At 31.3% G+C, this 25,418-nt stretch overlaps 1 protein-coding gene across 2 annotated transcripts in view; it reads left to right on the top strand.

Annotated features, from left to right (window-relative positions):
* The window catches only part of LOC111619656 (upstream activation factor subunit spp27-like), a 125,692-nt gene that overhangs the window by 78,535 nt on the left and 21,739 nt on the right, over positions 1–25,418 (top strand). For both annotated transcript variants that reach the window (XM_023361421.1, XM_023361420.1), the window contains exon 10: positions 20,864–20,918. In XM_023361421.1, the coding sequence (XP_023217189.1) occupies positions 20,864–20,918 (55 nt within the window). The remainder of the gene's footprint in view (positions 1–20,863; positions 20,919–25,418) is intronic.

Below are 25,418 nucleotides of genomic sequence, written 5' to 3'. Positions count from 1 at the left end.
ATAAATATTGCAGTGGTCAGGGCCAGATAGCACTGGACTTATCTAGTGGCTTAAGATCTTGAGAGAACCTAATATTCAGTTTGCTAAGAGGGATTTTTGTAGCAGCTCGCTTCTTTAGGTTTGTGAGGTTTTAGTCTCAGATGGCTCACACACTTTCTTACTGCTATACCCTTCTGAGTATGTGATGTGAGTCTTTCTTGTGGTCTCAGCCATATCAGCAGGATGTTCCACAGGACAGTATCTGCAACCCCTGTTTTACCTATTACATTGCAGATCTGTGGTCAGTTCTGCCTAGGGTTGCCACCTGTCCGGGTTTGATCCAGAGACTCTGGGATTGAGTGAGTTATCTCTGGGCTCCGGGGTTAATTAATATTTCTCCAGGTTGTGCAAGTTGAAATGAATATGTACAAAATTATATGCAAACTGTCGCATATATTTCTTTCCCCATATACCAAATTACTAGTATGGTAGTTGTTGGCATTAGGCGTAGTGCTGCTTTTTTTTTTTTTTTTTNTTTTTTTTTTTTTTTTTTTTTTTTTTTTTTTTTTTTTTTTGCTTGTACAATTCATTTGTAATCATATACACCTCCAATATTCAATAGAGCTAGGTCACTTGCATTACTCCTATCCAAGTCTCCCCCTAGTTGCTAACTGTAACTGATTTAGAACCGGCATGCACTGCAAATTATTCTTCGCATTGCAAAGTGACATTGCGCATGCATCAGGAACTTCTGTTCGAACGAACCTCACCTGCCCTCCGGGTCAGCGACTTTAAAAAGGTGGCAACTTTAGTTCTGCCCCACTATATCATTTGCATCCTACATGATTTGCACCTTCTTTCTTTAAGTTCCCATCAGTCCAAAGTGGCTGCTCACCTCCAGAAAGGTCTTGAATGGCTCAAGCATTGAACATCCCTCTTCTGCTGGCACTCTTACAACTGGTTTGTCCCCCACTGTACTACCTTCCACATTCTAGAACTGTACTTCAACTCCACATGTACCTACTTACATTTTAAAAATGTAAATCAAATTAATTTTTAAATTTACAATAATTGTGTGTGGCTGTGACAGAACATTTTGCTTTTAATATATATATTATTCAAAATAATATAAAACTAAATCTGTATTCTGTATATAACCAAAGGTTATTGTTCAAAAATCAAACTTAAAGAACAGTTGCTATGGGAACAAACAAATAACCATCTCTTCAACTCTAAGTCTGAATCAAAAGTGGAATCTTTTTGTGTCTACTTTCTACACAAATTCCTTCCTTCTAAAGGGGAAGGAAGGCATTTGTGTAGGTATGTGAGACATCTCCTTTTTCATGGAGCTATAACAGCTACACTTCATTCCAAATAGATACAAAACTACAACTCAAGACTTCCTATTTTGTTGTTTGTTTGGCATGCAATGTCCCTTTAATGTTTAGTTTAGCTATGTGAATGGTCAATATTCTGGTTGTGCTCTTATATAAGATATATTTTATAAGCTGCAGATCTTTCTAATAGAGTGAGGCTATCCCTATTATTTCTTAATCTCTTGAGATTGGTTTGAGGACATATAGCTGAAACATAATATTCCTTTCTAAAGATTTTTGCTAATTTTGTGGATACATGTCCCACAAACAGAATAGAGAATCCTGTAAATAATAATAGTGATTTTATGTATAAGTAACATAGGGTGAAGAGAGATTACAAAATCTTATTTTTAATAAAGTTAAATTTGCAAACAGAGTAACCCACATTCAGGACTGCTGATTTAATACAAACCAACTCCAGGTCTGTTTGTTTGGATATAGAAAGCAGTAAGCGAGCCCTATTGACCAGAGCTGAAATGCTGCATTTTTGTAAGAGAATGATTAAAAAGTTTATGAAATTCTTTGTTACAGTAAAATCCTAGAGGACTAGCAATAACTGCCTCTCAGTTAAAAAAATTAAACAGTCAAAAAAATAAATAAAAATACAACATATTAAAATGTAAAAAATAAAAAAATATAATATGAAATGTACTGTACAAAATATAAAATATAAGAAAAATACAATAAAAAATTTTAATACATTATGATATAAAGTATATATAGTAGAGAGGTTGTGGCCAAAGTTTTCGTCTTTAAAACGTGAATGTCGAGCGCTGCTGTCTTGTAAGCGACATTCACGTTTTACAGATGGAAACTTCGGCCGCAACCTCTCTAGTAAAAGCTAAAATTTTAAAATATAAATTATGAAATGAAAAAAATCTAAGAATAAAAATAGTAAAACCCATAAGACAGATTTTTTTTTTTGTTTGTTTGTTTTTCTACCTGATGTATCATGTAGAAAACTTGATTTTGAATCTCTGTAGAAGGATCTTCTAAAAATATTTAGTCAAAATTTAAGAATTGCCAGACAAGTATTATTTCTAGTGTTAAGTGGGATGTAATTATTAAGGTACATTATTATAAAAAATTAAAAATGTAAAAAAAATGCCAAGTCTTGATTTGGCTACTTTGCCAGAATTAGTAAGGAGTAGAATGGACAATTTGTTAAAAAGAAGGAAAATGACTATTGCATATGTGATATATACCTACAACTAACTCTGAAGGCAATCTTTTAATAGGCTTAATTTTCCAATTTTTAGATTCATCTTCTAGCAAGAGTTTCCAGAAACAATAGATAAAATTTTAAAATTCTAAAGAGTAAATGCACTCTGATATCTTTCCATACAATCAAGATATCATTTATATATCCTAAATAGATAATAGGAAATTTAACAGTGAAAGGAGTCATAAAGGTCCTTCATTCTAAAACCCTCCTAACAATTTGGAATTGCCCATTGGAATGCCTTGTTTTTATACAAAAAAAAACAGCCATTAAACCAAAAATAATTACTTGTTACCATCAACTCCAAAGCTTTTCATATAGCAAGTGTCTGCTGAACACGAAGNATAACTGCCTCTCAGTTAAAAAAATTAAACAGTCAAAAAAATAAATAAAAATACAACATATTAAAATGTAAAAAATAAAAAAATATAATATGAAATGTACTGTACAAAATATAAAATATAAGAAAAATACAATAAAAAATTTTAATACATTATGATATAAAGTATATATAGTAGAGAGGTTGTGGCCAAAGTTTTCGTCTTTAAAACGTGAATGTCGAGCGCTGCTGTCTTTTAAGCGACATTCACGTTTTACAGATGGAAACTTCGGCCGCAACCTCTCTAGTAAAAGCTAAAATTTTAAAATATAAATTATGAAATGAAAAAAATCTAAGAATAAAAATAGTAAAACCCATAAGACAGATTTTTTTTTTGTTTGTTTGTTTTTCTACCTGATGTATCATGTAGAAAACTTGATTTTGAATCTCTGTAGAAGGATCTTCTAAAAATATTTAGTCAAAATTTAAGAATTGCCAGACAAGTATTATTTCTAGTGTTAAGTGGGATGTAATTATTAAGGTACATTATTATAAAAAATTAAAAATGTAAAAAAAAATGCCAAGTCTTACGGTCGGTTAATCGAGGGTCGAATAATCGAGGCTCTACTGTAGTGAGAAGGTAAATTATAAGTACAGNCCATAAGACAGATTTTTTTTTTGTTTGTTTGTTTTTCTACCTGATGTATCATGTAGAAAACTTGATTTTGAATCTCTGTAGAAGGATCTTCTAAAAATATTTAGTCAAAATTTAAGAATTGCCAGACAAGTATTATTTCTAGTGTTAAGTGGGATGTAATTATTAAGGTACATTATTATAAAAAATTAAAAATGTAAAAAAAATGCCAAGTCTTGATTTGGCTACTTTGCCAGAATTAGTAAGGAGTAGAATGGACAATTTGTTAAAAAGAAGGAAAATGACTATTGCATATGTGATATATACCTACAACTAACTCTGAAGGCAATCTTTTAATAGGCTTAATTTTCCAATTTTTAGATTCATCTTCTAGCAAGAGTTTCCAGAAACAATAGATAAAATTTTAAAATTCTAAAGAGTAAATGCACTCTGATATCTTTCCATACAATCAAGATATCATTTATATATCCTAAATAGATAATAGGAAATTTAACAGTGAAAGGAGTCATAAAGGTCCTTCATTCTAAAACCCTCCTAACAATTTGGAATTGCCCATTGGAATGCCTTGTTTTTATACAAAAAAAAACAGCCATTAAACCAAAAATAATTACTTGTTACCATCAACTCCAAAGCTTTTCATATAGCAAGTGTCTGCTGAACACGAAGACAAGCTATTTAACAGTAAAATTGCTTCTAGATATTTATATATTTTTCTAACCATTTTTCTTATATATTATTTTTGAAACATTCATTCTTAATTTTAAGATGACCATCCTGAAAGATTTTGAAGGTTTTAGAATTTTTCATGATTTTGTAATTTATTTTTATAACTGATTCAGATAGATTTCCACAGCCTCATCTATTTCTCAATTTATACATGTTTTTACAGTTTATTTTACCCTTGTTCAGATAAGCTGTTTTTATAACACAAATGGATAAAGTGAGTCCAATGGACTTAGCCTTAATTCTTTGGAGTGATATACATTTTTCTTTTATGTTGTTATTTTGAACTACCGGTAGTACAAAACATGTTTTTTATTAATTCTTTGAATTACATTATGCCAACAAATTTTATTTGAACTTATTTTTACATGTAAGGCATGTAAGTTTTTACTGAATGTTGGCTACATACAGTATTGTTGTATATATCAAAATATTGTGTTTGCATTTGAGAGTTGTTCTTAGGATACATGAAACATTGTTTTTTCTTTTGGGGTACTTCTCCACTAGAACAATGTATTGGAGCTAATTTGTCTTTCTTATCTTATATTTTATTATCAAATCTAACGCACCACAAAAGACTCATGAATGATCAGTGTGCCATAGTAGCTCTGAAATACGAGAACCATAAAGAGAACTTTACAAAACTTTATAACTTGTGTTATTGAGTTTCAGATGTCTTGCAGTAAGAAGTCCAAAAATGGTCGGATTTGTATTATGTCAGATAGTTTTCATTGGTGTCTCAGATAATGGTTGCTGTATATTCATATATATGTATAATGGTGATATTTCCTGGTTTGTAAACTGAACAATTTGTAGAAGTATATCAGAAGTTACAACTAAGTGAAAACTGTTGAGTGTGTTGATCGGGGTCACTCTGGAAAATTTTAAAATATCACCAACCATTCACCAGTTTTAAATTTTTTTTGCCACTTCAAATTTATTTATCACCATCAGTTTACTTACTAATTAATGCAGATGCTGGTAGTCTTATCAGTTAGCATCTGGAAAGCAAAAATAACATGTTAAGCTGTCACTTACAAGAAGATCAGACATTCAGATCTTCATTTTGAACAAGACCTGATGAGCACATAGTCTTAAATGCAAACAATCCTTGTCTAAATAGTAGGACCCACTTCTCATGTGTTTCCCAAAAACAGGCATTTGAAAATTTACTGTTTAGCTTATAAGTCTTTGAAAGTTTTATATATCTGAGTGGTAATTGTCAACTGGATAAAAAACACTATTCTTTGGAACTAGAAGATATAGGTTCAAACCTTTTGAATTTTAGTTTAGTTTAGTTTTTTTTTTTTTTTTAATGTATAACTTTATTATTTTACCGATTATTAGCATTATTTATTACTATTATTATTTTTCATGTTTAAAGCTTATAAAATGAGATTAAAAATTGTGACGTCATTTCTCATTTAGCAGAACAAGTTTCTGTAGATTTAACTCTTTTATGTTGTTAAATAAAATTTTTATTTCTTCATATTTATTTTAAGATATGGTGGTATTGTGATATTTGAAGTGTAACAAACATGAGCATGTGAGGAAATTGTCCATAATGTTAACAATTAAAAAAATAAAACGCTGCCTATTTTCATATTATTTGTCTTTTTCATCCATGTACAGTAATGTCTGAAGCTTATTCGCTTGTGTGGACATAGTATGTAAAATATGTGAAAATGTCATTTTCTACTTTTCTGTCCAAACTTGCTGCATGACATCATGAAATCACTAGGTGTGTGTTGCATAGGACTCCTATTGCACAGAAGCTAGATATTTTACTGTTTTTCCTGAAGTGTTTTTTGTAATTCAGTTTTATACTGGATATCAAAATAAGCAGACTAGGGTTTTTATCACCACTTTAATAAAAATACAGTGGGTGATCAGTTAACGAACATAATCCGTTCCAAGACTTTGTTCGTTAATCGATTTTTCGATTTACCATAGGTTTTAATGGGAATTTAATTCATTTGTTCTGGAGATCCCAAAAATAAAAAAATATATACTTTCTTACTACGTTTATTTATATGTAATAATAAAAATACACACATACACAGTCTTGCATTTTTATTAGTCATGTTTTTTCCGTTTGTGAGGGGTTAAAGAATCTGTCTAATGTTGATTGCTTTTCTCTCTTCTTCAGGGTTTTTCAGAAGTAATTAATAGCATTGTAATTGTAGATATCCACAAGCCTATTAACCTCTAAGGCCATTCTAAGACTGTTGTTTTGACATCCTCCCACTTCTTCAAAAGATGTCTAATAGCAGATATCGGCATTAATCCTCTTTTTAAGAAAATAACATATCTTGCATAGTTTCTTGGCATTCTTCTGCCGTCAGATCAGTTTCAGGTTCCATTATGAACTCTTCGATGTTCTTTATTTCTCAGATGTGAATTTTGTTACTTCTTAAGCTGCTTGAGTCTTCTTGATAATACTGTATCTTTCTTAGATAAGATTGAACTGCAGCCTAATGTAGACCTGTTTAAGCCATACTGCCCAGCAACATCAGTCATCTTCTGTCCACTTTATACCTTTGCTATTATACTCTCATCTTTCGAAAAGAAAAACGGACGAGACTTAACGAGTGCCTACCTGACAGTCTTGTGAATACATAAAAGAATTGTTTTGTCAGAAAAATAAAAGGCTGGATTTACAAGGGAGAGTTTCAAAGTTTGGAGGAATACTATCTGATTGGTATATATAGGCTTGAGCGTCGATGTCAACGTTTCCCACACACTGAAAAGTTTCGAATTGTTGCCCGAAGACAAGGGAAGACCAATTGGTATTCATTATTTTATGTCACTTCTTCTGTGTTTGTTCTGTGGGATGTTCATTATCCGATCATGTGTTCGTTGTCCAAACATAAAAATCTTTCGCGAAAGTGTTTGTTATCCGATCTGTTCGTTAACCGATCACCCACTGTATTACCAAGTGGTGATTTTGGCACTATGCATCACAACCCTTGATATCGACACCTTTTTTCAAGGTTGAAGAATGACTAGCCAGTATGTTTAAAGTACTTATTATAATTTTACATAACTGAGATTTCTTTTGCTGAATTGGAATGGAAGACCATGTAGGCCTGCATTATACCCAAATCTTGATCATCCTTTTCAAATTCAAAAGCGATTATATAGTCTGGAACATCTGATAACTCCGATTCATGTCAGACGCCTCGTCATTATTTTCCTTCTCAACATTGTCAAATAGAGTTGGTTCATCATCACCGAAGTTATGTATAATTTCCTAAAGTTCTTAATCAGAGAAAACACAATGGCAAGACGACGTAACAATTTAATTAGATGTTATCTCAAACAAAATATATTTCAAGTTACTTGCAGCAAGTAACTTGAAACTTTAGTACTTCACTAACAGCAATAAGTAGCACTTCAAACAACAACAGAGTCAGCACAATGCTTTTTGTCTGTCTTGACAAGAATAATATACATCTGATACAATGAGTCTATTGGACTCATGTTATCCATTTTAAGATATATTTATTTTAATTTATAATACAGTAGAGCATTGATTATCCAAAAGTCAATAATCTGAAACGTCAATTATCCGAAAGAATTCCAGTTGGCAAATTTAAATTTTCACCAGTGCTGTGGCGCTTCAGTCTTTGGCTATGTCTTGGGCTACTCAAATATTTTACGTTTTTGATACTAAATTAACATCTGAAGTATAATTTTTTATTGTTTTTATATTTTTCAATATATTTATTTTGTTCGTACANGAAAATAGCTTAGAACGAGAAGCTGTTGAGGAAGTAAATGAAAATCAGATGGGAATTTTTGAGAAAGAGGCTTGTTCTGTGTGTGATCCAAATGAATCACAAGTAATATGTTCATTGTATGTGATGAGACTTCATAAGAATTGTGTTCATAATATTGGAGGGACCTCTAAAGACATTAGTGACATTTATGTTTGCAGCACTTACAAACAACAAAATAAAATTGCAGAGAAATGTCAACAATCACACAGATGTCAGAAAAGAGTAACAGAAAAAATGATTGAAATTACTACCAAAAAAAAACTAAAATGTTTTGAAGTTGGGGACTTCATTTTATTGAACATTCCAAAGGTTGAGTGAGTGCCATTAGACTGCCAAAATGTAATAGGAAAAATTTTTGATGCAGAAAATAATGTTTATCAAATTGGAACAAAGGGTGGCATAATTAAGACCTGGTTCAGCAGAATTGATTTCCAGATTTCTGGGATGCAAATTTTTGAAGACATTCCAGAAAAATATGTATCTCTACATGAAGCTGTGGCCAAAAAATCAAAGTTTGGGGGATTTGTCAATTGTAAGTGTATAGTATCAAAAACATTGTCAAACAAAAAAAATGCACATGTAAGAAGATAAACCAATTATGCACATCAAAATGTCACAGCAGTTTATTGTGTGTAAATAAATAAATGGAACATTTGTGCCCCAAGTGAAAACTGTAAATCAGTATTTTTCATTTTTCCTAATTATTATACCATTTTTTTTAACAATTAATTTTGAACAAAAACGTCTAGCAATTTAATATTATTTTCATAAAAATTCAGTATTATTAATTTTTGATGTAACAGTGTTACTCTGTTTTATTCATTGCCATATCACAAATATATTGTAATTATTATTTATTATTCTTGTTTATTAATTTTTATATTATTCATTTTTCTATCATTATTATGTTGTATTATGTTAATTATTTTAAGGTTACTTTACAATGATAATCTTTCTTAGACATCTGTCTTCTGTTTGTCTAATAAGCCTAGAATCGATCAGGCTAATTGAACAAACTGAAGTTCACTTTGTTAATTGCCTAAAACTCTGTAGGTTGATTGCAAAATGCCTAAGAAATGTAAGGCTGAATAGCAAATAGATGATGATTTTCCAATTTGCTGGGCTCATTGTAAAGTGATGACGCCCTTTACAATGAGCCAGATATACACAATTCGTCTATGATATACACACCTGACAGTTTTAATAACAATATCACTAAATCACAAGAAATTTTAATTATATAATACAAAAAATATGTTAATATATTTTATACATTTAAAATATTGAAATGGTAGAGTATGATTTCTGAGAAAACATTAAAAAATTTCATTCAGCTGAGGATTATTAATTGTTGGATTTTTTTTATATTTTATTAAATGGAAGATATGTGCAAATAATTAAGGATGATTGAATTACTGTGTTAATAGTTAAGTAATTTATTTATTAATAAATGACAGTTCTGTCAATTTCAGTATTCATTTTAGTCTATCACTAATTTCCAAATTTAGCAAATTATATTCTAGTTAAAGAATCCAATAATTGTATCATTTAATATAAACACACTAAGTTTGTAAATACATGATATAAATTTACTGGAAATTAATATCAAAACTCATTATTATTAAATAATATAAACTGTTCTCGAAATTTTAGAATAAAATATTTTACACTTCTATAAATGCTGTTTTTTTAATTTTGGATATTTTTTATTGTTTTCTAAAAACGTTTTTTTTTTTTAATTCTAATTAGGATGGGAGGTACTCAAGATGAAAGCAGACATGAAGTGGTAAGTTCACTTTCATTCTTTAAGTACTATACAATCATATTGTTGATGGATATCTTTTCTGCAATGAAATTCATTAGAAATTTATAAGTTTTCTAATGAATTTCAATTTGTGACTTTATATTTATGCTCTATATTAAAATCTGCAAGAAATATATTGTACTATCTTAAAAACTTTTGATATTAGGATATTTTCTTTGTTGGATTTATATACTAAAAATAATTGCTTGTTACGTGTACTTTCAGTCTAAGTTGTTTTAATTTATTTTATTATAAATTACATGTTTTATGTTATTAATACAATAGCATTATTATGGAAAGATGGAAAGTTTAAGACAGCTTAAATGCAAGCTAGTAATTTACCCAAAATTTAAAGGAGTACTTCAGGCTTAAAAGAATATAGTTACACAACCAGCTTCTGTCTATCTACAAGTAGACTGACTGTTGCACATGTATAGTATAGTGATATGTGTTTGCTTGCATGCGTGGGTGTGTGCAGCAGTCAGTTTCTCTACAGATACTACCAAGTAAATTGGTACATTTTGCTTTCGTAGGTTGCATTGGATTTTCTTGATATACATGATGCAAATATAAAACAAATGTTTTTTCTTCTAAATATTTGAATATACAACTGAAAAAAATAGTTGATTACACAAATTTAAAAATAAATTTGTCATGTGTTCCAAGTAAATGGAATTGACTGTACATGTTAGGACTAATCCATTTTGGCCCAATTAAGTGGTTGCCCCAATTAAACAAACTAATAATAAATTGTACAATAAAATATGTAATACATAGGTAAATAAATAAGTAGGTAAAAAATAATAATTAGGTACCTATTTTAATGCTTTATTCAACCAAAATACAGAAAATATTTGTAATATAAATTTGCTAGACTCACGACAATAGATAACTGATTCATATAATGCTAGTGTTGCCAAATATTAGTAGTCACATAAACAAGGATTGACCATTCGATCCATTCCTGATCGAACAATTTTTCCTTTTTTTTTTTAGTTAGAACATGTTCTAACTAAAAAGGCAGAAAGAAAAGGATTTTTCCAAAAGTCATTTTATGGTTTTCCTTTGAGCACAGTTTCCTTTACTTGGAGATGGGCCACTTCGGCAGGAGCGTCTGTAGAATCTGCCAGCTCCAGATGCTGGTCTCAACGATTGAATGGTTGCTGTCCTAATCTAGACGTAATTATGCACACAGTACCTTACAAGGAACTCTAGCTGTCTTCTAACTTAGTCGAGAAACCTTAAACAATTGTCCAGTGACCTTTGTCCTTTCACTTTGAAGGGGATCATTCGGTCCAATCCAGAGTAGGGTCACTAACTTGCATTCAGGTTCGTCTCAGATGAAGTCCTCGTGTGATACATCCTGCTATGCTGACCTCTCTAGAAAAATCAAATTGCCCGAGCAAGACAAAATCGCTTTGTCTCTGCCAACTGTTAGACCTACACGACATTAGTGTACGTAGTGTTGACATATTTTAAGAAGCTTCCTAAAATATATCAAAAATTGCTAAATACATTTTCGGCTACTGACCCGATTAAACAATTAAATTATGTATTAATTTATTAGTTTGGTTTCCGTTCTTTGAGATAAATACCCAATAAAGTGGCTGCCCCAATTAACTGGTGGACCAATTAAACAGAATCGACTGTATTTAGAATCTTTTGAATTTCTGTGAAAACATTATACTGATAAGAATTGTTATAAATATATATTTTATGGATTTAACAGATATGTTTTTATTTGAAAATACAGTAGGCTTCACTTATTATAATCATGGATATTGTTGTCATTCATTTAATATGATTAAAATTATTAGGTTCCAAAACATAAGTGAAAATACACTATAAAAACATTGCTTATGGTAATCAGAATTGAGTATGGTAATCATTAGCTTTGGTATGTAAGCATTTTTAAGCTGTCTTTCATATTGTCATCCTTAATATGTGTTGATAACACACTATCATTATCAGTTATCATTATTTGCTCACAATGCAATAGCTTAAATTGTTGGCATTTCTTACCTCAGTTAAACTTTAACAGTTGTTAAAGACAGTTAACAGGCAAGCAATACTGGATAAATTACTATTAATAAATAAAATAATTGTAAATAATAAATTTTTAAGATATATTGTATATTTCTTAATTGTTTTAATGTGTCCTTTTAATGTCAGTCAGTAAAACTAGAATTTCCACTAATTATGATCTTACTTATCCTGCTTACTGTTATCAATTGGTTATTGTTATCAGTATAGGCAGGCTCCAAAGTAATTATTTTAAGTGGATGCTGTATATATATATAATTTTAGATTAAATGAAATTAAACAACTAACTTTTTAAGGTATTTTAATATTTCATTAAAAGAAATTGTGAAATAAATATTAATTATTTTTGTAGGTTACTTATATATAGTTCTTTAATTCTAAGATGCATCCTGCTTTTGAAATTGAATTGTAAAATTTTTGATTGAGAAAAACTTTAAAATAATCAATTATATTAAGTTTTGTTAAGTGATAAAAAGTTAGAAACAATTTGAGTGCTATGAAATATAGTGGAACCTCGCTTAATGAGCATAATTCATTCCAGAATCTTACTCATACTGTGAAACATGTGTTCAACTTTTCTCATATAAATTAATGCATTCCACACCGAAAAAATTCTCAAATATTTTACGTATAATGTTTATTCAAAGAAAATTATGCAATATATATTGTTAAGGAGTGTGAATCATCATCATTTCTTCTAGCATGGAATGAACTAACCTGAAATGTGAATTTGATATGCAGAAAACAAAAAATAACGCAGATAATATGTCTGATAAACACACCAAACGATATGCCAAATTCTTGGGCTATGTAAAGGCTATAATTAAATATTAGAAAATAATTAATTTAACTAGAGGTTGACAGTTATGCTGCCATCTCATATTAAATTTAATGACCAATTCCAGTTAATTCCAGAAATGTCTAAATTAAAAATTAATTATTTATAATTATTAAAGTTAGGTTGTTGATGTTTATATGTAATATGTGTGATCAGAAGTGACACTAAGAGTATGTCCTACATGGCAGCATACAGCAATTGCAAGTGGAAAGAGTCTTTGCACATGCATCCAACTCACAAGCGACTTCTATCCAGAGTGGACGCATGTTGTTTACAAAATGGTGGCAAGACGACTTCATCGAATGCTTGCTATAGAAAATATGACAAGCATTAAAATGGTAAATTTGACAGGTAATTGTTATTACTAACTAGATACACAACAAATATTTAATCTTCATAGAATAATAAGTTAAAAAAAAGTTTTATTTTTAAAACATTACATTTACAAAATCAGAAATATTAAACTACATAAAAGATTATTAAGTAAAGTACATACAACATATATACACAATTTATTTGTCATTCTGTTTTCATTCATCTACAAAATCAGCCATTTTGTTTTTTGGAAGCATGAGCAGTGGAAGCGGCGATCAAACTTGCTTGGTAGAAGTGTTATCTGGTGGTCACTGTATGCTAAATGCAGTTACTCTGGACATGCATATTTGCTTGAACCAGTTTGTTTGCTCTGCTTGGAAGCATGTTCACGCTCACAGTTGCTGGATACTGCCACATAGTATGTGCCCTAAGATGCTAGAGGAACAAGTGCTAAACACAGACTGATGGAGCATGTGCACAATCCAGGACTTCCCTTCTCCTCGTCATTCATTTTGTAAAATGTTGCTCATTAAGCAAGTTATTTTTTCACAATTTGCTTTTCTCGTTAAGCAAGGTTCCACTGTACATAACATTTTTCAAATTTTTTAAACCAATAATTGGTAATTTAATATAATCAATACAGTTGATTCTACTTAATAGGGACATGTTGGGACTAATCCATTTTGACCTAATTAAGTGCTGCCCCAAGTAAACGAACTAATAATAAAATTCTAAAATAAGTAGGTAAAAATAATTAGGTACTTATTTTAATTCTTTATTAAACCAAAATACAGAAAATATTTGTAGTATAAATTTGCCAGACTCATGATGATAGATAACTGATTTGTGTTGCCAGATAATAGTAGTGATGTACACAAGGGTTAACCATCAATCTGTTCCTGATTGAATGATCTTCCTTTCTCCCTTTTTAGTTAGAACTTGCCTGGGTTCATCCAAAAGTCACCTTACAGCCTTTCTTTGAGCACAGTTTCCTTTACTTGGAGATGGGTCATTTCGACAGGAGTGTCCATAGAATCCGGCAGCACCGGATGATAGTCCCAACGATCAGATGTCTGCTGTCTGAGTCTAGATGTAATTGTGCATACAACACTTCTAAGGAAACTCTAGCTCTCTTCCAACTTGGTTGAGAGATCTCAAAAAACTGTCTTGGGGTCTTTGACCCTTTGCTTTTAAGAGGATTGCCCACTCCAATTCGTATAAGAGTCAGTAGCTTACATTCAGGTATGCCTCAGACAGGATCTCAGTGTGATACGTCCCTCTATGCTGACCCTCTCCAGAAAAACTAAATTGCCCAAGCAAAGGACAAAATTGCTTTGTCTCAACCATTAGGCTTACACAACATTAGTGTCCATAGTGTTGACATATTTTCAGAAGATCCCTATAATACAGGGGTGGCCAACCTGTGGCTTGCGAGCCACATGCGGCTCTTTGAAGGATTATTTGTGGCTCTTGATAAATGTACCCGAGTTTTCTTTTCATTTTTGTGTTATTATATTTTTTAAAAATTATTATCGTTCCGTATGTGTTTCAAAATGTCTTTTAAATTACTAACAACAATTATGAAAGACTAACTTGTAAGTGCAACGTTGTAACAAATTTCATTTCCGTCCAAGTTAAGAATGATATGACTCATCGAAAACTGCGCGAACGAACATAAACAGTGACGTAATCGTCCGTTATTGACCGACTCCATACCAATTTTGAATTTGTAAACTGTCATTGCAATAGACAGTTGACATTGTGCTCTGGAGGAAAAAATTTGTATCACTCTTGCTACGGATATAATTTGTAATCTGGAATTTTTTGCATACCTTTTTAATACGTATTTAATTGCGGCTCGCAAAAAATTTCAAATTTTGAAAAATGGCTCGGACTATCAAGGAGCTTGGCCACCCCGGATATATAATAATATTTAATATACCTGTATAGGTATATTAAATATTAAAAAAAAATTGTTTTTTGTGAAACTCTGTATTGTCTGTTAAGCCAGTATAATAAGTCCTGATAATAGTGAATGCATGTTTATAGATGAAAATTTATAATTTAGCTATTTAGTAGTCCAAATATAACTGAATTTGGTGACATTCCAGGACATGTGAAAGACATTACCATAAAAAAATATTAGTATTAAAACTTACCACTATGGCATTTTTGACACTGCAAACAGCAAACATTTTATTTGCACAAGACAATTATGCGATACAGAGAGGTCCTTGATAAACTGCACTTTTTAAGTGTCCCCACAATGAAAAATCAGAGATTAAGATTCAAACCCCCAAAAGTACCATAGTGGTTTTGTGGAAATGTCTTCATGATCTTATTTATAAAATTATTTTATGGAAATGTCTTCATGATCTGAAGTGTCACTATACCAAATTTAATTGTGTTTGGACTACTAAATATCTTTCTAGACAGCATTGAATAAGGTACTTTAATTTTGAACAGAGAACAGAAACGTACGCAGCAAGTTAATAAATCAAATAACCAATACTTTATTCGTTGCCGAGGGAGTCTATTAAAAATTTAATTATAATTACTCATGTTTAATGAGTGTTTCTTGGAATATGTATGAGAGTAGGTTAGTTAATTTTGTCATTGTCTGTAATTGTTTTCATTGGCAGGTTTTATTTGTGTGTTTTTTGTGAGACTTGAGGTGTATCAATGAGCATCTGATCTTCAGTATAATCTAGTGTTTGTGTTGGTGTATGTGTTCTAAAACTTGCTGTTTGTGGAATAAGATTATTGTGTATAATTTTTTTTTCTGGTCAAAAACCCTTTGCTCTTTTACAATAAGATGTAGATATTTTTATGTGAATTTGTCATATTACATCAGTATCAACTGTATGCTGTCATCTCTGTTTTCAGTTTTTGATGGTGTAATATATAAAGATAATATCTTCAGATCATTAAACCTCTTCAGCTTCCTGCAAAACATGTAAAGTGTAGCAATTCATAAATGTTTTTAGAATCCACTTGATTCCAACTTCAGATTTACAATATGTTTTGAATTGGAATGCATCAAAGTGGTCTGAAGATATTACATGTTTCCAGTGCTAATGATGTATGTTTTGTTATACAGTCGATTCCGTTTTATTGGGCTAAATCTCAAAGAACAGAAACCAAACTAATAAATTAATACATAATTTAAACACTTAATTGGAACAACTTTTTGCTTAATTGGGACAGTAACAGGAAAAGAATTTAGCAATTTTTGATATATTTTAGGGATCTTCCAAAAATATATCAATACTACATACTCTAATGTCATATAGGTGTAACGGTTGGTGAAGACAAAGCAATTTTGTCTGTCTTTTGCTTGGGAGGTCAGTTTTTTCAGAGGGGGTCAGCATAGCAGGATGTATTACATCAGTATCCCATCTGAAGAGGACCTGAATGCGAGCTACTGACCTTGCTCCGGATTGGATTGAACGATCTCCTTTAAAAGTGAAAGGACAAAGATCCCTGGACAATTTTTTAGGCCTCTTGACCAAGTTGGAAGACAGCTAGCGTTTACTTGAAAGGTGTTATGTGCATGATTACATCTAGACTGAGACAGCAGCCATCTGATTATTGGGACCAGCGTCCGGAGCTGGCAAATTCTACGGATGCACCCATCAAAGTGGCCCATCTCTAAGTAAAGGAAACTGCACTCAAAGAAAAGCTGTAAGATGGCTTTTGGGTAAACCCAAACATGTTCTAACTAAAAAGGGAGAAAGGAAAGATCATTCAATCGGGAATAGATCAAACGGTTAACCCTTGTGTACATCACTACTAATATTTGGCAACACTAGCATGATTTGAATCAGTTATCTATCGTCATGAGTCTGGCAAATTTACAGAACAAATATTTTCTGTATTTTGATTTAATAAAGCATTAAAATAGGTACCTAATTATTATTTATTACCTACTTATTTATTTACCTACGTATTACATATTTTATTGTACAACTTATTATTAGTTCGTTTAATTGGGCCAAAATGGATTAGTCCCAATGTGTCCCAATTAAGCGGAATCAGCTGTACATAGATAATGAATTTGTTTGTCTTTAGTCCACTTCATCTGTTTGTAGTGGTACCATCCTTGGTGGTTAGTAGCTGGATTGCTGCTAAAACACTTTCAGTGGGTTAATTGCATTGTCCATTGTGTAGGAGTGTGATACTGAATTTGTAATGTAGTAGTCTTACTTTGCTTGCCATGCCACTAGTGGTCAAGGAAGGCTGTGGCAGATTTTTTTTAATATGAACCTCTATCTAACTAATGAATGCAGATATTGTTAACTCAGGTCACATCCAAGCCTGTATTACACTATGAAAGTAATAAAATATAAACAGCAATAGATGCCAAATAATAATAAAAGACATAGCTGTCTATCAATGTTAAAAATGTTTAGTACATTTTTCAAAATAGATATGGCCTAGTTATATCCATCTGCCTCATTTTGAAGTAGTCATGCTTGTGAACATCTTACTGATTGAGAATGGATATTCTGTATCACAGATACTATATTAAAAAAGCTTTAAATAGTTACATATGCCAAATATTAATATAAAATGAAACACATATATCACTGTCTTTCAGCATTACAAAAAAAAATTATTTATTTTGCAAGTACTTTTAACAGTCTAAAACTGCCCTCTTCGGGCAGAATCATTATAACAAGACATTTGAATTCTAGAAAAAGAATCTGAACATCAACTAACGTTTTTTCAAAATTGTTTGTCCCTCACATGCATGGAGTTATTATTTAAATTATACATGTACAGTTTACAAAAATTATACATTAATACAAAATACAATGAAATGTAAAATAAGACAACAAGAATAAATGGATTAAAATAAACATAAATAATGAATTAAAAAGTCAATAAATAAACACATAAACATATAGTGGCGCTACTATCGTTAGGTGTTTTATCAGAAACCATGTGATTTAGAACTTTAAAAGGCTAAACAATGCTGTCCACAACTCCAGGTGACAACAATGAGATGTAAAGTGGTTCCCATATAAATAATGTTTTTCAATCCTCACAGCATTTTAGAAGGGAAACTTGTGACCAAATTGGTTCAAAGTTACTTTCTATTGCATTTTTAGCTAACTCTATTGTACACTTGCTACATGCTACATCAATCTCTGGGCGGTGTTCCATACTATAATTACTTGGAAGAAGTGATTCTAGAAACAGTGCATTACTTACTACAGTGTGGCCTAAAAAAGATCTTTCTACATTAATACCACCTACTATTGTGGCAATTAAAAACTGTCAACAGGACTTGCACTCTCACCTGGAAGTATCTGTTTTTGCAAAGATATCTGATGCACAGTGTCTCTACAAACTGTTACTCCATCCAGAAAAAAGAGAGAGTTATCAGACAGTTCTTAAATGCTGAATTTAAGACTTTGTTTTGACAAAGATAAGTGGTTTGTTCTGTGCAGAAATGATGACTTTTTCTGCACAATGATTTCCTCCTATAATCAGAATTTGTGTTAATGAGAGAAAATCCAATCCCTTCAGTGCTGAGAAAAGTGAAAACTTGTCACTTTGCCAGATGTAACATCAGCATTATCTGGATCTCTAGAACCACCAGCCAATGTTGCATGTACTAGACTATTCTTTGAGGTAAAAATGCATAAGTTTACCTGGCCACTGTCTCTTAGTGAATAAGTGTTCCCATCCAACATAATTCCTAGAAAAAGTACTTAGTAGGGAAATTGCTGCTCTTGTGCCTAATTCTAACCTGGTTTTATCTTCTACTCTGGAAGCAAAGTCCTCATAATTAGTAGTGTTGAGGCCATACCTCCAAATTCATATCATTTATTGAAAATAGATATGGTTTCTTTATACCCATCTGTGCCCCATTTTGAGGCAGTCATGCTTGCAAATACATTACTAATTGAAAATGGTTGTTCCATTCCACAAATACTGGTGTTGAGAGAGGCACTTTTACTAATTACTGAGAACAACTATTCCTATTTCAACAGTAATATTTACTTGCAAAAGCACGGAGTACCTATGTGCTCATCCCTATTGGCCATCTTGGCATAATTAGTCATGAGCCATAGAATTTAGTTTTTAGATTCCCACTTACCATACATTATTCTCCCTCCTATATTTGAGGTATGTTGATGACATTCTACTTTAATGGGAAGACACAGATATGGAGTTACTGGCATTTATATGATTACTGTCAGCTATTTTCCTGACTATTTGCTTTATTATGGAGGAGAAGAAAGATGCAAAAAACCTCTTTTGTAGATCTACTTGTATATAGGTCTCACAATGGCATCTTACTTTCTGTGTATCATNAGTTCAACAGACTCACCTTATCTGGATAAGGGTTAAGTAATAATTTTGAATATTCATTTTTATATATTGATATAAATTGTTGTACCAAAATGAATATTAAACTCAAATATCTCTAAAATTAGCTTAGGGTTGCTTATTATAGTAATAAATCTTATATAGACCAAAACAAATTCTTTTGATTGTAATAATTAGATGTTTTTCTGTGAAATTGAATTTTTACTTTTTCTATGAATATCAATTTTACAGTTATCCAGCAAAGAATTATTTGATATGAAATCTATGTGAAATTTGAAAGAAAAGAAAAATGATTATCTGTGATAGGTTTATTTCTCAATATTAATCTTATTTAAATTCTGAAATATATAAATTTAGTGTTATGAAATATAATACAATAAAGTCTGTTCAAAATGGAACCTGAATAGAAGAAACCTGCCTAAATGGAAAAAAATTCTTTTAAAAAAGGTGTTTTCTAGGTTAAATTCTACTGTAAGTTGGAAACTGGGATATAGTGAAAAATTAAAATTCCACTTGAAGACATAAGTAAAATCATCTCAGGTATAACTCATTGCAGAGCATGACAAACTTCATTCCAAAAATGATTTTGAATCTTGTCAAAGAAATGAAGGTCACACAACAAGAGGACATGTGATCTGTTTCTGTTGGAATTAACCAGGGGCAGAATTAAGAACATCAAGAATCAAGCAAGTTTCTGGGAATAGAGTTCTCAAGACAAGCTACAAATGTAATTTGTAAAAACAAAAAGAATTAGGTAGTTCAGTATGTAAATTTGCATTGTACAATGTAGTTAGTAATCAACTAGTACCAAGTATTTGTTACCGTGTATCAATTTGTTAATTGATAATTACAGAAATCAAAGTAAGCAATCAGAGCATTAAAATTCTTCAAGATCACAAAATAACTTGGTCTTTATATTACTGTAATATAATTAGATTTTTTTTTATGGTAGAGCAAGACGACAGTTTTTGGAACTCAAATTGGCTTGTTCACTGTCATGTGAGCTAATAAATGACTGTATTCAAGAAGTATTTGAATGCCTAGCATAAGCTCTTGGAACAAGAATTTTTTGCAATTGAATTGTTTTAAATTTTTGTATCTGAATATGCCCCATGTTTAGTTGGAATCACTTTGGATTAATTTGGATTAAGCCTAGTAATAAAAATGTTTACATATAGTGATTTTACTAAAATGTCACACTGTTATTTTTTTTAATCTGGTATTATTTATAGATTTAAAAGAAAGGGGAAAATACTGAAACCTGAAATTTGCCAAATCAGAGAAAAATATTCAGTATTATGCAATTCCAGTTTACACAGTTTTTAGTGTATATCAAGACACTTTTTTAAACTGAATAAAATACTGTAAATCTACAATTATTATTTATCAAACATATTTAAAATTATTGTTCAATTAAATGTATTTAATCCATTAAATTAACACTTTTATTTATTTTTATTTATAGGATCCCAACAATAAACAATTCATCATTTGTGATGCTCAATTGAAAAAAATCTTTGGTATGTATAATGAGTGTATAATGAATTATGATTAGTGATGCAACGAATAGTATATTCAGCCAGGAGTGTGGCCAAATAGCCAAATATTCAGCTTGATTAACATACGTGCGAAAATTGGCGTGCAAGCCGCATTATGGCAAGGATCGCGCACCCTGCTCTCTATTGGCCCGCTGTCACTACACTTCTCCAATCGTGTTAATTCTTGACAGTTGTAGCGGACAGACACGAGCGTCATGGCAGTATGTTATAAGTGATGATATCAAATGTGGATAACAATGAAATGACCTACACCTATAAATAGAGAGGTTGCAGCTGAAGTTTTCAATGCGAAAACATGTACGTCGGACGTTCAGCACCGCCTTCCTGTAAGCCTAGAAGTTTGACAATGGCATTTGGAATGTCGAGCATGATTCCACTGACATTCCAAACACCATTGTCAAACGTCTAGGCTTACAGTAAGGTGGTGCTGAACGTTCGACGTACATGTTTTTGCGTTGAAAACATCAGCCGCAACCATAAATATGAAATTGAGTTGATAACATAATCGAACAAGTCGAGGCAACTTATTGGTGCGAAATTCGCGGCTGTCAATGCAAAATAATTGTTCTTGTAGACTTCAGAAAGCTAAATGCTGTAATTAATTTAATTAATTATAATTTAATTAATTAATTTAAATAATTTAGACCTACTGGAAATGCATCTGCACGGTAAGCAGGAGTTGCAGGTTTGTGTCCCGCTCTGGGTCGATGTTTTCTTCCAGTAGGTCTAAATTATTTAAATTAAGTAATTAAATTATAATTATTAAAGTTAATGAGATGGTACCTAATGTCTGTCTCTAGTGCCAAATTGGTTTATAATTTATGTAATAGCCATAAATAGCCCGATATGATTCGGCAGTTGTTGGTATTTAGATGTAAGTTAAGTTATTTTATTTGCAATCAATCTTTTTAAGAGGTTTGTGACTTTGGAACAGTACGATGAGTAAAAAAGGTCTTCAGTTTGGGTTTACTTTGAAGAAACTGACGAAGATTCGCGTAATGTGCAGTGCAAAGTATATGATACAAAAATTTCTCGTGGAGGTACGGGGGAAAAAAGCTTTGACATCAGGTTTGATAAATCATTTAAAGAACAAGCACAAGAAGGAGTATTAGAAAATACATAAATCTATCTCAATGGAAGAAAATACAGCGGATGATGTCGTTTCCTGTTCAAGTAAGTCCACAAAGCAATTAACCCTTTACGACTGCCAAGAAAAAACAAAAAATGGGATATAAATAACACTCAGGCTGTGAAATACCATTATCTGATTGCCGAAATGATAGCGATTGATAATGAACCAGTGAACATAGTTGAAAGATCTGGTTTGAAAAGATTGTTAAATGAGATCCTGCCGAGATATGCCATACCGAGTAGACTGTACTTTTCAGAGAAAATAATTCTGGAACTTTATGGAAAAGTAGTAACAAAGATTAAAAAAAAAGCTTGAAGACACAGATTATATATCAGTCACTACCGACTTGTGGACGTGCTTGCAAAACTCTGTCAGTTTCCTCAGTTTCACTGCACACTGGCTTGATAGTGATTTTAACTTGACATGTGCTGCACTTAAATGTAAAACACTTTGAAGGGCAACATACTGCACGAAATATAGCAAATGCTCTGCAAGAAATACTGAGCCGGTGGGAATGCCCTTTATCAAAAATTCACGTCATTGTTCATGACAATGGGCACAATATTGTTAAGGCTGTCAGTGAGGCTAAAATGAATTCTTCATGTTGCTTCATACATACACTACAGTTAGTAATCAAAGACTCTCTCAAAATTCAATTTGAGATCAGAGAAACTATTGCTGTGGGATGAAAAATAGTAACCCACTTTAATCATTAAAGTACTGCACAAGAAAAACTGAAAAAAATCCAGGTAGAGCTGAGAATTACCAAGCATAATTTAGTGCAAGATATAACAACATGGTGGAATTCTACCTTTTATATGTTAGAAAGGCTTGTTGAACAAAAACAAGCTATTTCCCTCTATCTAACTGATACAGCAAACATATCTAATCTGACTGCAGAGCAGTGGGAGATTGTAGACCAATTACTGAAATTATTAAAGCCATTTGAAAAGATAACAAAAATTACTAGCTCAAACTACTCATGCTTATCTGAAATTATTCCCCATGTTGTTACTCTTAACCACTACTGCAACAAGGCCGTGTCTTCTGACCTAGTACCTAAATTAAAATTTATGGTGATCACCATGCAACAAGGGATAAAACAACATTTTTCACAGATTGACGATAATAAAAGCTACCTGATATCAGCTTTGTTAGATCCAAGGTTTAAGACGAATTTCTTCACGAACCAACTGCAAAAAGAAAGAGCCCGGCAGTACATTCTGGTTGAAGATTTAGTTTCAGACTATGATACCAGCAGCGATGAAAGCGTGCGTTCTTCTCCTGTGTAGTCTAAACGTAAAAGAACCAATGAGCCTGGACAAATCATTCACATATCTTTCTGGGAGTGCTATGATGAAGTAGTTGCTGAGAACTTCACCGATGATGCCAGCGGAGTCGGAATAGCTTTTACTTCAAAGAACATCATAGCAGGTGACCTTGATAAGTACTTGAGCATGAAAACTTTAAAGAGAAATGACAGTCCATTTGCCTGGTGGGCTACACATAAATCTAAATTTTCCCAATGTTTAGTCAAACTGGCTGCTAAGTACTTATCAGCTCCTGCAACCAGCGTGTATTCAGAGAGGCTTTTTAGTGAAGCAGGAAACGTATACGAAGAAAAGAGGAACAGACTTCTTCCCAAAAATGCGTAAAAGTTGATTTTTCTGCACCATAACCTACCACTTATTGACTTCAGTTATAATAAATAATTTTGTACAATGAAACAAAAAAGTTAATTTAATTTTCAAGTTTATAATAAAGGATGATTTCATAAGATTACAGATCATTAATTATTATTTTTTTTTTTTCACATTTTATGACCTAAGTTTCAATCTTATGTGCTCACACAGTAAAAATTTTCATACAAATTTTTTACCCTTTTTCACTCTTTTAGGGTTTAATTTCATAAAATCTTTTCTTAGTATGCCTAAACTTTACAAAAAGAACACACCCTCAAATTTTTAAGATTCTAGCACCAGTAGTTTTGGCTCTGTGTTAATTATCCTATCAGGACTTGTTCTTTTATATTCAAGTATATAGATGACTAAACTACATAATAAATAGATAGTTTTCATTTAATTTGTTACCCTTTTTTGATCTCTTAAAAAATAACTTAGTTATATTACTTTTCCTTTGATCTTTTGCATAAATAATCAAAAAATTGCACTTTCTCGAACTTGAAATGTATGTTCAGCATTGATAAAAGTTACCAAAATGATTAATTTACTGTGTTTTGTTATTTCTTACTCCTGTTTTTAGGTATTCATTATTCAGCCGAATAGGCTGAATACTGAATAGTAACCAAATATTCGTTACATCACTAATTATGATAATTTTTAAAATTCTACTTAAATTTTTAAACTTTTGATTACTAATAATAAAATTATTTGATATATTGTTTCTATGATATTAAATTCTCTATGATTAAATAGACAAATTACCATGTGGTCATAATTAAAGTACCTCTATTCATTGTTCTCTAGAGCAGTGGTGCACAAATTATTTTCATTTCTGACCCTCTGGTTTTGTGTAAAATTTTGTTACGAACCCTGGATAGACAGTAGATATTTTTTTAATCATCAACGTAGTTAAAGTGAAATTCTTTCTGGGATTTGCACTTATGTTTCTGCCTTATTAGAGGTCTGAATAAAACACACAATTTCATGAATAGTTTTATTTATGCATATGAGTATAAATATTTATTTAACAAAAAATACTTTTAAAAAAACTTTACATCATAAGAATTCAATGTGAGGTATGTACTTGCAAAGAGCTTGGGATTGCTTCTATGTTCATATCTGTATTGGAAATCGCAAGCCATAAGTCATCCTCTGGATTTAGTGAAGATCTATATTTTGTTTTAATGGCAACTAATTTTGAAAAGCTGCAGCATTATCAGTATCACTATCTGTTCACCTGCCCATTGCTGAAGTATAGGTATTATGATTAATACAGACAATTTTTTTTGTAAAAAAAAATAGTTCTATTTTTATAAATAATATAATTTTATTTCACTATTTTACTGGTACCTGATACATGTTGAAGAAAAGCCTTATATTTTTTATTGTCAAATAAATTTCTTTGAATTTGGTGAACCTGAAAAACATTCTCACAACCCCTCTGGGGATTGCAGCTTGTGCACCACCACTCTAGAGAGCTATTTAGTATAATTAATTTAAATGCCTCAATGTTCTTTTCTTACTAAATTATAAATTTTCGTCTATAAACATGCATTCACTATTATCAGGACTTATTATACTGGCTTAACAGACAATACAGAGTTTCACAAAAAACAATTTTTATTTAATATTTAATATACCTGTACA

Source organism: Centruroides sculpturatus, unplaced genomic scaffold (genome assembly GCF_000671375.1).
Source record: "Centruroides sculpturatus isolate CEXI.00-Female unplaced genomic scaffold, Cexi_2.0 scaffold25, whole genome shotgun sequence".
NCBI lineage: Eukaryota > Metazoa > Arthropoda > Arachnida > Scorpiones > Buthidae > Centruroides > Centruroides sculpturatus.
This window is presented reverse-complemented; position numbering and strand designations above follow the sequence as displayed.